The following is a 13291-nucleotide window of genomic DNA, read 5'->3' as shown; positions in this document are numbered from 1 at the left end:
CCCAAATATCTTGACCCAATTTTGAGCTCAAAAGTCTTCAAAAATGCTCAAAATACCTTTTCGTCGAAATATTTGAATTTTTCGCAAGATGTTAACCCATTTTGATAGGTCACATCACATTTTTCAGAAATCCCAAATATCATAACCCAATTTTGAGCTCAAAATTTTTCAAAAATGCTCAAAATACATTTTTGTCGAAATATTTGAACTTTTTGCGAAATTCTAACCCATTTTGATAGGTCACAAGGTCACATTACATTTTTTCAGAAATCCCAAAAATCGTGACCCAATTTTGAGCTCAAAATTCTTCAAAAATGCTCAAAATAGCTTTTCGTTAAAAGATTTGAATTTTGCGCAAAATTTTAACCCATTTTGATAAGTCACATCACATTTTTTCAGAAATCCCAAAAAGCATGACCCAATTTTGAGCCCAAAAGTCTTCAAAAATGCTCAAAATACATTTTCGTCGAAAATTTTGAATTTTTTGCAAAATGTTCACCCATTTTGATAGATCACATCACATTTTTTCAGAAATCCCAAAAATCATGACCCAATTTTGAGCTCAAAATTTTTCAAAAATGCTCAAAATACATTTTTTGTTGAAATATTTCAACTTTTCGCAAAATTTTAACCCATTTTTATAGGTCACATTACATTTTTTCAGAAATCCCAAACATCATGACCCAATTTTGAGCTCAAAAGTCTTCAAAAATGCTCAAAATACCTTTTCGTCGAAATATTTGAATTTTTCGCAAGATGTTAACCCATTTTGATAGGTCACATCACATTTTTTCAGATAAATCAAAAATCATGACCCAATTTTTAGCCCGAAGTATTCTTTAAATGCTCAAAAAAAAATTTCGTTGAAATATTGATTTGAACTTTTTGCGAAATTTTAACCCATTTTGATAGGTCACAAGGTCACATTACATTTTTTCAAAAATCCCAAAAATCGTGACCCAATTTTGAGCTCAAAATTCTTCAAAAGTGCTCAAAATAGCTTTTCGTTAAAAGATTTGAATTTTGCGCAAAATTTTAACCCATTTTCATAAGTCACATTACATTTTTTCAGAAATCCCAAAAAGCATGACCCAATTTTGAGCCCAAAAGCCTTCAAAAATGCTCAAAATACATTTTCGTCGAAAAATTTGAATTTTTTGCAAAATTTTCACCCATTTTGATATTTCACATCACATTTTTTCAGAAATTTCAAAAATGATGTCCCAATTTTGAGCTCAAAAGTCTTCAAAAATGCTCAAAATACATTTTAGTTGAAATATTTGAATTTTTTGCGAAATTTTAACCCATTTTGATATGTTACGAGGTCACTTTTAAATAATGGTAAAACTTTCTTTTTTACCCGAAATGGGAGGGAGTGAGTGAGGGAAGGTAGGAGGGGGGAGGAAGGGGGTACTTTAAAATTCAATGGCATTCTGTGGACATGCAATGGATTTCTTCACAATGTTGATATACAATTTTCTCAAACCTGCTTCTCAGACTCCACCCCTCCCCCCCCAAAAAAAGAAAAATTCTGTCTCAAAATCCAAAAACGATTTTCTATGCTACAAAAATGCTACCCAAATTTGATTCCTCATCCATAAAAACCATTGGTATACGGTACCCAAAAAAATTAAAAAACAAAAAAAAACGAATTCCAAAGTATTTCTCCAATTGAGCAGCAGACCATTGGCCCCATTCCTCTTTCAAAAGCTGAAAAATAAAGAAAAAAAAATGTATTTTGGACAATTTTTTATCTGTCTGATTTTTTTTTGCAGGGAGTAATTACATAAAAAAATAAAGCCTTTGGAGAATTGCAATGAAAAATGGTCTCTATTGAGCTCAAAGTACATACATATTAATGTACATATTGAATATTTTTTTTGAAACTTGACAATTTATTTTGACAGTGACAGGTGGGAGGGGGTGGGAGAAAAAGTTCCACAGGACCTCAATCATTGATGAGTTTCCAAAAAATAAAAATTAAAATCAACAAAATTTTTAAAAAAGGGTCACAGAAAAATGATAAAAACTGGGCAAAACTCCTTCCTTCTCCACCCAGTCAAACATTGAAATGCGTTTCATCATATCATCCAAACCATACAATCTCCTGCCAACAAAGAAGTATGCAACATCCAACCTCGCGCGAGATATTTGTTGCTTACCTACACTTCTGAAGGAATCAAAGAACTTGATTCTTCCATCCAATTCATTTTCCACCACCAAGGCGAAGTTATGCAATACATTCAACGTTTACGAAAGAGATGAAAAAAATGCACAGTTCTTTCAGAATTACCTACGTACAAATCACATAAATGAAGAGTTTTTTGATCGATAACAGATCGATCGAATTTTATTTCAAAGGAATTCTCAATTTCTCAAGGCTTTAGCAATATAACATGCCAATGTCCTAAGGCTACGATTATATGATTTTCTTAATCGTCTTTTATACGTATTAATTAAACTCTGACATTGATTGGGTTCCAATTAATGACATTTTTCTGGCATATTACCGATTAATAAAAAAGGATGCTTTGATGACTGTCTGGGTAGTTACGTTCATTTACTCTGTTTTAACTTCTTTTTTTTTTCCAAGAGTATTAAGTCAATGCGATAATTCAACATAGATAAGTAAAATTATGTTAATGTAGAAACTCGTTTTTTTTCTTCAGTTTCACCTACTATACATTTTAATCCAATACGGATGAATTTCGCAACTTTGTATGTAGGTACTTCTCTACCTATTACTCGTACCTATCTCTCTCAATAAGCAGCTAAAATACACTCATCGTACACAATATTACTACATACAATCAAATCTGAAGAATTACAACGCGTATTTTTTTTTTCATCGGGAATATCGAGAATCGGGGTAAAAAATTTAATTAATTTTCTGACCCACACAATGACGGTATTCTCGAGTAAAAACCATCGAGTTATTAAAAATTGATTATAATTTTACTTGAGCGAGATTTCTATTTTATAACGACGTAGGTGAAATAATAAATGTAATGTTGTACAATTAATAAATAATAGTATTTTTTTTTCTTCTTTGAATTTAGACACCACTGACAACTGGCCGTTGATAATGTTATTATTGAATCGCCTCTGGGAATACGAAGACCACCATGACTGAATCAGTGGTTCCTTTTCACACCGGGTTATTATTATAATTTTGTAGAGCCGACGTTGCTAACATCTTTATATAGATGTATGTATTTATATCAAGGCGAGGGAACGAGAGATGGGAAGGAGGAAAAAAAATAGGCAGAAGGAAAAAGGTAATCGTCTTTTATGCGCTTTAACCGCCCACTATAGCACCGTGTACAATACAAATTACTATAATCAACTGTATTAGTTTCTAATAGATCTCACCTTTCTCGTATCGAATATTTCTTTGGCGAGCCGACATTTTATAGTATATAGGTGAGCGTATTTGCCAAATAATGCTCTTCAGATACGGTAATTAATTGTTATTTTTTTGGTTCTTGTATAATTCATTCGAAGGGAACGAATTGAATATTGGAATAGATATAAACTGTACCTATCCATTGCTAAATATTTTTTTCCAGGGAATTGACATATTTCAAGAGATTGGTTTCTGGTATACATTGAGGTCTCAATAATTTTAAAGTGTGAAATGTTTCATACTAACCAATCTGCCAGCTTCACTGTTATGTAATTTAATGAAGGACTGCATATCCACCGAGTTTTTTTCATTGTCATCCAGGAACGACTTGGAGAACTGGAGACCAAAATCCATGTTGTGTGAACAGCCTCCCCATTTCCACCTAGTGCGGCTTAATCTTTTCAGCCTTTGTTCTGTAGTCATTCGAGCATTCCTTTGAAGGAAAAATGGTGTTTTGGGTTCACAGCCACATGCCATCAGTTTGCCCATACTGCATGCTTTTGCTACACTGTGTGTTACACCGGCTGATGCAATAGCGTAAGAAAATGCTGACTCGCGAAAACCTGCCCAACAGAAGAAAAAAACACATAGGTAGGTAAATATTTGTATACCTGAGCGTTGTGAATATTTCATTAAGTAGAGCTTCAATCATTAAAACATTTACTCTGATGCAATATCGTGATTTAATTACAACCAACGAGAGTCCAGCCCGCATTCATTAGCACAGAGGTTTGATTAGTACTTATTTTTAACATGAAGTAATTTACCTGCCTGCGTTTTCATTCATATTGAGTTGATATAAGTAGAGGTACCTACATGTTACTATTGTTACTTGTGATATAAAACATATGTAAGCCAGCCATTCACAAGTAGTCTGGAAAAAGGGCTAAGAAAAGTGTACAAATGTGGACTCATTGAGATTTTTTTGCCTAAGGAACACTTTAAATCCAATCTAGCCCAAAAAAATTGGCCTTACTGACAAAATGGCGGCCATTTTTTCGATTTTTGGCGAATTTTTGAAAATCAAATTTAGGCCAAAAATGAGAAAAAAATCTAAATTTTACCAAATTGACCTGGAAAGCTGAAATCTGGGATATACCCTATTTTTTACCTGCCAAATCGATTGGAAACGGTTTCAAACCATTTTAGGCAGTTCTGGAGCCTCCAGCAGATGTTTGAAACTCGAAATTTCCTCAAAATTTTATCTAATGAAGTTGGAAATCCAAAATTTACGCTGCACTGGGTACTCATTTTGGAGCCTTAAATTATACCATAATTTGAATATTGAATATGCTGAGTTGACTGGAAGTGGTTTCAAGCCATTCTGGAGCCTCCAGCAATATTTTTGAACCGGGCAAAGGGAACTTGAAAGATTACCCCAAAATATTCCACCAGTCAAAATTTCAGTTGCAGAAAATTATTTTTCAATTTTTGACAAATTTATAAAAATTCGAAGTCAAAAATGGAAAAAATCAAAATTTTAGCAAATTGACCTAGAAAGCTGAAATTTGGTTTATAATCTGTTTTCGATCTTCAGAGTCGATTTATGTTGGTTTTGAACTGTTCTAGAGCCTCCAGTGGATTTTGATGTTTTGTCATTTATCAGGCTATTGGAGAAAATTTTGATTTTGAAAATATGATGCCTCATCAGATAAGCAATCCAAAGTTACAGGGGCAAAATTTCATTTTTCCTCATTTATATTCCACATTATCCAAAATTTCAGTTGCATAAAATTATTTTTCAATTTTTGACAAATTTCTAAAAATTCAAAGTAAAAAATAGAAAAAATCAAAATTTTAGCAAATTGACCTAGAATGCTGAAATACGGTTTATAAACTATTTTAGATCTCCAGAGTCGATTTGTGTTGGTTTTGAGCTGTTCTAGAGCCTCCAATGTCATTTATCAGGCTATTGGAGAAAATTTTGATTTTGAAAATATTATGCCTCATCAGATAAGGAATCCAAAGTAACAGGGGCAAAATTTCATTTTTTCCTTATTTATATTCCACACTAGCCAAAATTTCAGTTGCATAAAATTATTTTTCGATTTTTGACGAACGAATTTCTAAAAATTCAAACTCAAAAATGGGAATAAATCAAAATTTCAGCAAATTGACCTAGAAAGATGAAATTTGGTTTATGACCTATTTTCGATCTCCTGAGTCGATTTGTGTTGGTTTCGAACCGTTCTAGAGCCTCTAGCGGATTTTTATGTTTTTTCATTTTTTCCAAAAATTATTAAGTATATTTTGAGAATCCAAGGTTACAGGGGCCAAATTTTATTTTGGGTGTAAGTCATTTTAGAGCTTTAAATTATACCATAATTTTAATTTTGAAAATGCTGAGTTGACTGGAAGTGTTTTCAAGCCGTTCTGGAGCCACCAGAAATATTTTTGAATCTGGCAAAGGAGACTTGAAAGATTACCCTAAAATATTCCAGCAGCTAAAATTTCAGTTGCATAAAATTATTTTTCGATTTTTGGTGAATTTCTCAAACTTCAAAGTCAAAAATACATAGAAAAAATCAAAATTCTAGCAAATTGACTTAGAAAGCTGAAATTTGGTTTATAACCTATTTTCGCGGTCTCCTGAGTCGATTTGTGTTGGTTTCGAACCGTTCTAGAGCCTCTAGCGAATTTTTATGTTTTTTCATTTTTACCAAAAATTATTATATTTTGTAAATCCAAGGTTACAGGTGCCAAATTTTATTTTAGGTGTAAGTCATTTTAGAGCTTTAAATTATACCATAATTTTAATTTTGAAAATGCTGAGTTGACTGGAAGTGTTTTCAAGCCGTTCTGGAGCCACCAGAAATATTTTTGAATCGGGCAAAGGGGACTTGAAAGATTACCCTAAAATATTCCAGCAGCTAAAATTTCAGTTGCATAAAATTATTTTTCGATTTTTGGCGAATTTCTCAAAATTCAAAGTCAAAAATACATAGAAAAAATCAAAATTCTAGCAAATTGACCTAGAAAGCTGAAATTTAGTTTATGACCTATTTTCGATCTCCTGAGTCGATTTGTGTTGGTTTCGAACCGTTCTACAGCCTCCAGCGGATTCTGATGTTTTTTTCATTTTTTTCAAAAACTATTATGCTACATTGGAGAAGATTTTGATTTTGAAAATATAACCTATGTGCCTCAGAGAGTGAATCCAAGGTTACAGGAGCCAAATTTCATTTTTACCTCATTTGCAAGTGTTTTCTCAAAAACATGGAGATTTCTGAAATCTGCTGGAGACTCCAGAACAATTCGAAACCATCCAGATTTTTCCGTTCACGCGTTCGCAAACGATGATTTTTTCATTTTTTTCAAAAATAATCACTGGACAAAATTTTGGATTTGAGTGATGAATTCATTTTTATCCTATTTACAGAGTTTATTTAAAATTAGGAGAATCCTAAAACCTGCTGTAAGCTTCAGAACTGTTCAAAATCGCCACTAATCGACTCGAGATGTTGAAAATAGGGCATAAACCAAATTTAAGCTTTCTAGGTCAATTTTCTGAGATTTTAATTTTTCTATTTTTGGTCCAAAATTTAAAATTTTTAGTAATTCGCAAAAAATTGAAAAATGGATTTCAGCACCTGAATAATTATGGCTAGAAGTATATTTTGGATCCCTCTTTCGGTTCCCTTTTATCCGGTTTAAAAATTGTTGAACCAATTGGGAAACCTTCTTCACCTTGTTGGGTAAAATTTTGCAGAAATTTCAGCATTCAAAAATTTTCATGGAGGCTCTAGAACTGTTCAAAACGGTTCTGAATTGTTTTTATTCAATTTGGAGAGTCCAAAATAGAGTGTCTATCAATTTTCAAATTTCTAGATCAACTTAGTAAAATTTTCATTTTTTTTTTCATTTTTTGAGTCAAATTTGATCTGTAAAAATTCACCAAAAATCAAAAAATTCACTTCAGTTCTTACTTTTTGGCAATTTTTGGCAACAAGCTGAGCATTTTTGCGATTTTTGGCAAAAATGCCAGATTTTGACAAAATAAAGCGAGACTTTCGGAATTTTTTTTTTCAAAAAAGTGAAACTCCTTGGTACTTGACAATTTTCCTAAAAGCAAGAATTATCAAAAGAAACAAAAATTTGACAATTACCAAAAGTCAATGACTTTTGAAATCATTGGCAAAAAATGACATTTTTTCTCAATTTTTTTCGATAAGTGAACTATTTTTTGGATTTTTTAGGTAGAAAATAAAACGATATTTTTTGGTAATTTTTGGTAAAAAAGCGAGTCTTTTCAGTTCCTAAAAATCTAGCAAAACTTTTATCGAATTTTCAACACGTTTTTGACAAAAAGCAAGACTGACAATATTTTAGCAAAAATTATTGGCACGAAAGGATACTTTTTCACAATTTCTGTCTTAAAAGAAAGACTTTAATAAGACGTGAGACATTTTTGGAATTTTTTTTGGGGGGGGGGAGGGGACTTTTGGGTAATTTTTGGAATCTATTTCTTGAATTTTTTTCAAAAAATCAAAAAGGGCATTGAAGAACTGAAAATTCATAGGTATCTCACTCGGAAAATTCGTTTGAAAAGCCTTCCAAAAATTTTCACGAATGACCCTGGGTAGCATCAAGCATCCCTGCAAGTTTGAAAAAATTTCGATTAAAAACAGCCAAAGATAGAAATTTTCAACAGAAGTGTCGTTTTCACCCTTTTTGGAGGGGTTGAGTCCAACTAATGATCTGTAAATTTCGTCACGAGGGGCGGAGACTGATTTCCCCCTTCTTGCCCCACTATTATCTTTCAAAATTTGTGGTCAACATGCTGATAAATATGAATACTTCGTGTGAAAAACATGATTTTTTGTCATATGGGCGAGGGGAGGGGGGGTAGACGAAATTTTTTCGGCTTAAACATTTTTTTTGGTACCTCCATGATATACCTACCCTGCGAATATTTCAAAAAATCCAAAATCTGAACCAACGGTAGATTCACCTCATCATAACCAGGAGTAGGTACAGGTACCCTTTTAAAAAAATGAAATAATCGGTAGGTAATTCCGGAACATAAGTTAATAATGGTCGTCGAACGTATATATATAGTGGATTGTGGCCGTATATAGTTTATCTTGACAAATTATGTAGGAAATTTGTCGTACGCGTAGCCGGTTTACCAAACGATAGACCGAGTTCTGTGTACCTATACCTATATCTACTATACTACGATGACGATGAATAATTTCAATGAAATAGGTAAGTAAGTAAGCAACTCGGATGCTGCATTAATACACCGGTGTAAACGGCGATTAATGTATTTAAATAATGATTCGAGATAATACATGGCAAGTTTTTATCAGCGTTGACCAGGTACACAGGGGCAGTGATACGTCTAGAGCACAATTTAGTAAATTATTATTAAAAAAAAAAAAAAAAGTCGAGTAACAAATTTATAGCAGCTTTGGTACTTGGGAATCATTGTTAGGTTTGTTGAGAAAATTACGTGCGTCGCATTATAAAATGCACTTAAATACAGGGATACTCAATTTACATTGATTTAGTTATGGTGAAAATAAATCACGGCGAGGATAACTCTACTCTCTAGGAATAGGTACATATATACCTAGGTAGAAGTATATTATACCTTTTTTCAAAAGTACGCTGCTATGTGGATTTTTGTTTTTCGTTCGTAGGGAACTGCAGTTCCATCTGTGAGATCTAAATTGATACTGGCATTCGTCGACCGCTTGTTCTAAGCCTTGCATAGCGATCGCCGTCACGTCCGGGTATGTACGGCAGACGTTTTGTTGAGCTTTATTTAAACCGGGAAATGTCTTGCAAATGGTCCATTTGACTGGTGCTTCGGTTGAGATGAAATTCTTACGACTTCTGTAACATGATAAAAAGCAGGATAACAATTAAATATGGAATCGAACAATCGATAATATGATGATCTAATATGTGAAGAGTAGGTAGGTAAATCATGCAACTCGAAGGAAATTCGCTCAACAAAATTTCACCCTTTGCAGCATTAGCTTTTCGTCAGACGTAGCGACGAATCTTCAAGTGGAAAAATAATCATAATTAATTTCCTTTGATGTTCTTCCGGAGGGGGTTATCAAAGTAATTACGCCGACTGAAGGGTTTGTTTTGTTTATTAGGAACTTTCCATCGGAGTAGTTCGCTTTGTATGTTTCGGCGCTTTAAATCGCTTAATAAGGGTAGCTTCATCGCGACTTTATACTAAACTAGACCGCTCTCGACTTTATCGAGCGCATGCATTTCTCCGTGTAATAGGTAACTCTTCGTAAACTTCACCTATTTTAAACGACCGACCAAAAAAATTACCTCATATTTTATGTACTCAACCAGTTGTTCATATTTAGTCTATAGGCTATAGGTACCTACATATAGTTTAGAATCGAACCCAAAGCAGTTATAGATATTCGATAGGTGCTGTGAAATATTTATTCGAACCCCTCACAGCTTCATCGTCATCGACAGCACAATAAACGACACTATATCCTACCACTAGCAGTGCACGGCTGGCAGTGGCACGTGCCGACTAAACTCTCTCAACAACGAATACAAATTACATTTTAAACTTTCATGTTAGGAAATTATACACCGAAGACATTAACGGCCTCATTACACCGCGCCGAAGAAGTAAATAACTAAAGCAAACTCGCCATCTTCTTATACCACCAATTGATTTGTATACTTTTGTCAATGTAGATACTGGTTAGGTACACGACACGTTGTTGCCTTTTAACATAGCGCAGTTCTATCCTACATCGATTGGAATTTTTAATGATAAACTGGAGATTTTTATCTAAATCGTGTAACTTCACTTTCGTCGCAGTTATAGCTGATTCGTTTCGTATTCGTTCAAATAAACCGATTTTCTTCCTTTCGTGTAAATCGTAGGTACAAGAATAAAGTAAACGATTTATGCAGAACAGGCTACAAGTTGATTTCGATACGAAATTAGCTCGCTGCCGGGGCCCGAGTATCGCCTATAGATCTTCGTGTAGTGTGGTGGTTTCGGATCATCGAAACATTATTAAATCACCTTCACCGTTCATCTGAAGAGTGAGGATTGAGGAATGAATCATGATTCGTGTTTAGGAGGTTTTCTTATTCTCTTACATGTGTATATTGCTGTGTAATTGAGGGATACCATAGGTAGGTAGTAATCTGTATTACGGGTACACGATCAATCTGCCTCTGAAGTCTTATTCCATATTGCAGTAGGAATCTCACATCCCACATCGTACACCTGTGGACGACTAATGAGTGTTTGGATAATTTGGAAACAACATTATTAAACGATGTTGAAGGGTTCTTCGTTTAAATACGTAATGGATTTAGAAGTTTATCGTGTAAACCTTTATAATTACTTTATTCGGGTGAAATATGATTGATTTTATTACAGAATAGGTTGATCTTACAAGTTCGGTGGTTCCTGCGCAGTCTAATCGAATGATATTTCAGAATATACATGCTTCAAGATGGTAAATTCTCACATGTTGAAATATTTGGATGAAAATGGAAAAAATGACCTATTGAACTTAGGTATATAACAAAATTTGGACTACAAATTCATTTCCTGAAACATGGAAAAGTGCTATTATCATTCCCATCCTAAAACCAGGTAAAAATCCTCATCTTCCTTCTAGTTGTAGACCCATTTCCTTAACATCAGTCCCTTGCAAAATCTTGGAAAAAATGGTTATCAGAAGACTAAATTGGTTTATAGATACCACAAACTCTCTCAGTTCCTTTCAAAGTGGATTTAGAAAAAAAAGATCTACACTGGACCATCTTTTTAGAGTACAAAATGAAATTAACACTGCTTTTGAAAATAAAGAATATGTACGAGGTATGGCAATTAAGTTCCGGGAATGCATTCCGTGAGGATGATGTGGTAACACTGGAGTGTTCGCAAACACGTTGTTGTGTAGGGTGGGTAGACCTTCCTCTAATACTTTGCAAAATTTCAAGTTGATTGGGTGAATTTTGCGGGATTTATAGCTGTTTAAAGTGAACCAACTTTTAAGGTCACGTCGTAAAACTTTAAGGAGTGACTTGAGGAGGATCCTTGAGTCAGGGAGATCAGAATTTGAGTTGGGGTTGAGGTAAATGTCTCAAAAGGTCAAACGTAGTGTTTAAAAAAAATTAAGGAAATGTTTGAGGAAGATCAGGTGATCAAAACCTCACAAAAAGTAGGTCATGAGATTCTTGTTGCCAAGTGGCTGTGAGGAAATGTCCTCTGTGGTGAGTAAAAAATAATTTTCAAAGGAGATTGACCTCATTAGTCATTAGTGTAGTCTTCCTTCAACTCAGTGCATCATATTTTTACTCAATGCTCCCATTTAAAAACCAATTTTGCGTCTCTCAGAGGTGAATTCCTTAAAATTTGAGTGGAGGTTTTTGAGTCCTCCTCAAAAATGGAATGGGTGTTGATTCTCAGGTGAAAACCAACTGAGAATGAAGTAAAGGTCCCTAGGAATCAAATCTGGGGTGTAGAAATAGTGAGGAGACACTAAGATGTCTTGAGGAGGTGACCATTCCTCCAAGAAGTAATTTGCAAAACTCATTTTCACGACGTCGTACCAAAAGTTATGTTCGAAAAATACGCACAAAAAAAATGGAACAACGTACAGCTTTGAAACTTCGAACATTACTTAAGGAAGGTCCAGGCTACTGGACAACGTGTTCGCGAACACTCCAGTGTTGTGTCTTCCCCCTCTCAGGAGGGCTTCCCGGAACTTAATTGCCACAGCCACACCTTGTATTATACTTTCAGTGTTCTTTGACCTTGAAAAAGTATTTGATAAAGCTTGGCCTTGGCGCTACAAAATTCTCAGAAAATTACACTCCTTTGGAATTTGTGGACACTTGGCATACTTTATTCAAAACTTTCTAACAAATCGTTCTTTCAGAGTTCGCCTAAATAACACTTATTACTCAAAATCCTTTGAAATTTAAAATGGAGTTCCTCAACTCCTCAAGGTTCTGTTCTTAGTACAATCTTGTTTCTGATACAGATTGATGACATTTGTGATGTTATAACTAAACCACTCTCTTTGAGAATTTTTGCAGATGACTTAAAAATCTCTCTTAGATCTAAAAACATCAACCTTATTGTAGAGATAATTCAGGAAACCCTAAATCAAATTGAAAAATGGGCTGAAACAAATGGTTTAAGTTTTTCAGAATCTAAAACACAATAATTGTGTACTTTTTTCCAGAAAAAATCAAATTAACCCAAAACCTATTCTAAAATTCAAAGGTCGCTCCTTGGAGTTCAAATCTTCTACCAAATTTCTCGGACTTACATTTGATAAAAAACTAACTTGGACAGTTGGACGTTGGACCCTCCATTTTCTTCTAAATGTAAAATCAGAACTGTTGAAACGTATCAATTTATTAAAAATAATTTAAAATCCTAAATATAACGCTTCCCGTAAATTATTAATCCATCTATATAAATCTCTCATATGCAGAAAAATTGATTATGGTAGTCCATGCTTTACAAAAATTTCTAATAAAACAGCCAAATCTTGAAAACTGTTCAAAATTCTTCTTTACAGATTTGCATTTCAGAAAATCACTAGTAACAAATAAAATAAATTCATTACATCAGCCTCAGCTAACCCATCACATCCCCTCCAAAATCGTATTTCAATATTCAGCTTACATCATTTCCAACAAAATGACAACCCACTTGTAAACTTCATCTCTGAAATAAAAAACCTTGAAAATTGAAATTGATCTAAAAAATCTCATTCAAAAACCCATAACCCACCCTCCTTGGCTATTAAAACCTCTACAAATTGATTTTCAACTGAGAAATTATCCAAAAAGAAACCATTCCCCATTAGAAATCAAAAACCACTATCTTGAACTCAATCAGACTACACAGAATTC

General features: G+C 33.8%; 1 protein-coding gene across 1 annotated transcript in view; it reads right to left on the bottom strand.

Moving 5' to 3' along the window:
• LOC135833195 (protein Wnt-10a-like) overlaps positions 1-13291 on the bottom strand; it is a 44299-nt gene that overhangs the window by 3309 nt on the left and 27699 nt on the right. Inside the window, exons 2-3 of the mRNA XM_065346877.1 lie at positions 9003-9247; positions 3653-3969 (exon numbers count right to left, since the gene is read on the bottom strand). Of these exons, the coding sequence (XP_065202949.1) occupies positions 3653-3969; positions 9003-9247 (562 nt within the window). The remainder of the gene's footprint in view (positions 1-3652; positions 3970-9002; positions 9248-13291) is intronic.

Source organism: Planococcus citri, chromosome 1, assembly GCF_950023065.1.
Source record: "Planococcus citri chromosome 1, ihPlaCitr1.1, whole genome shotgun sequence".
Lineage (NCBI taxonomy): Eukaryota > Metazoa > Arthropoda > Insecta > Hemiptera > Pseudococcidae > Planococcus > Planococcus citri.
The sequence above is the reverse complement of the archived record's forward strand: the minus strand, read 5'-3'. Positions and strand labels throughout refer to the sequence as shown.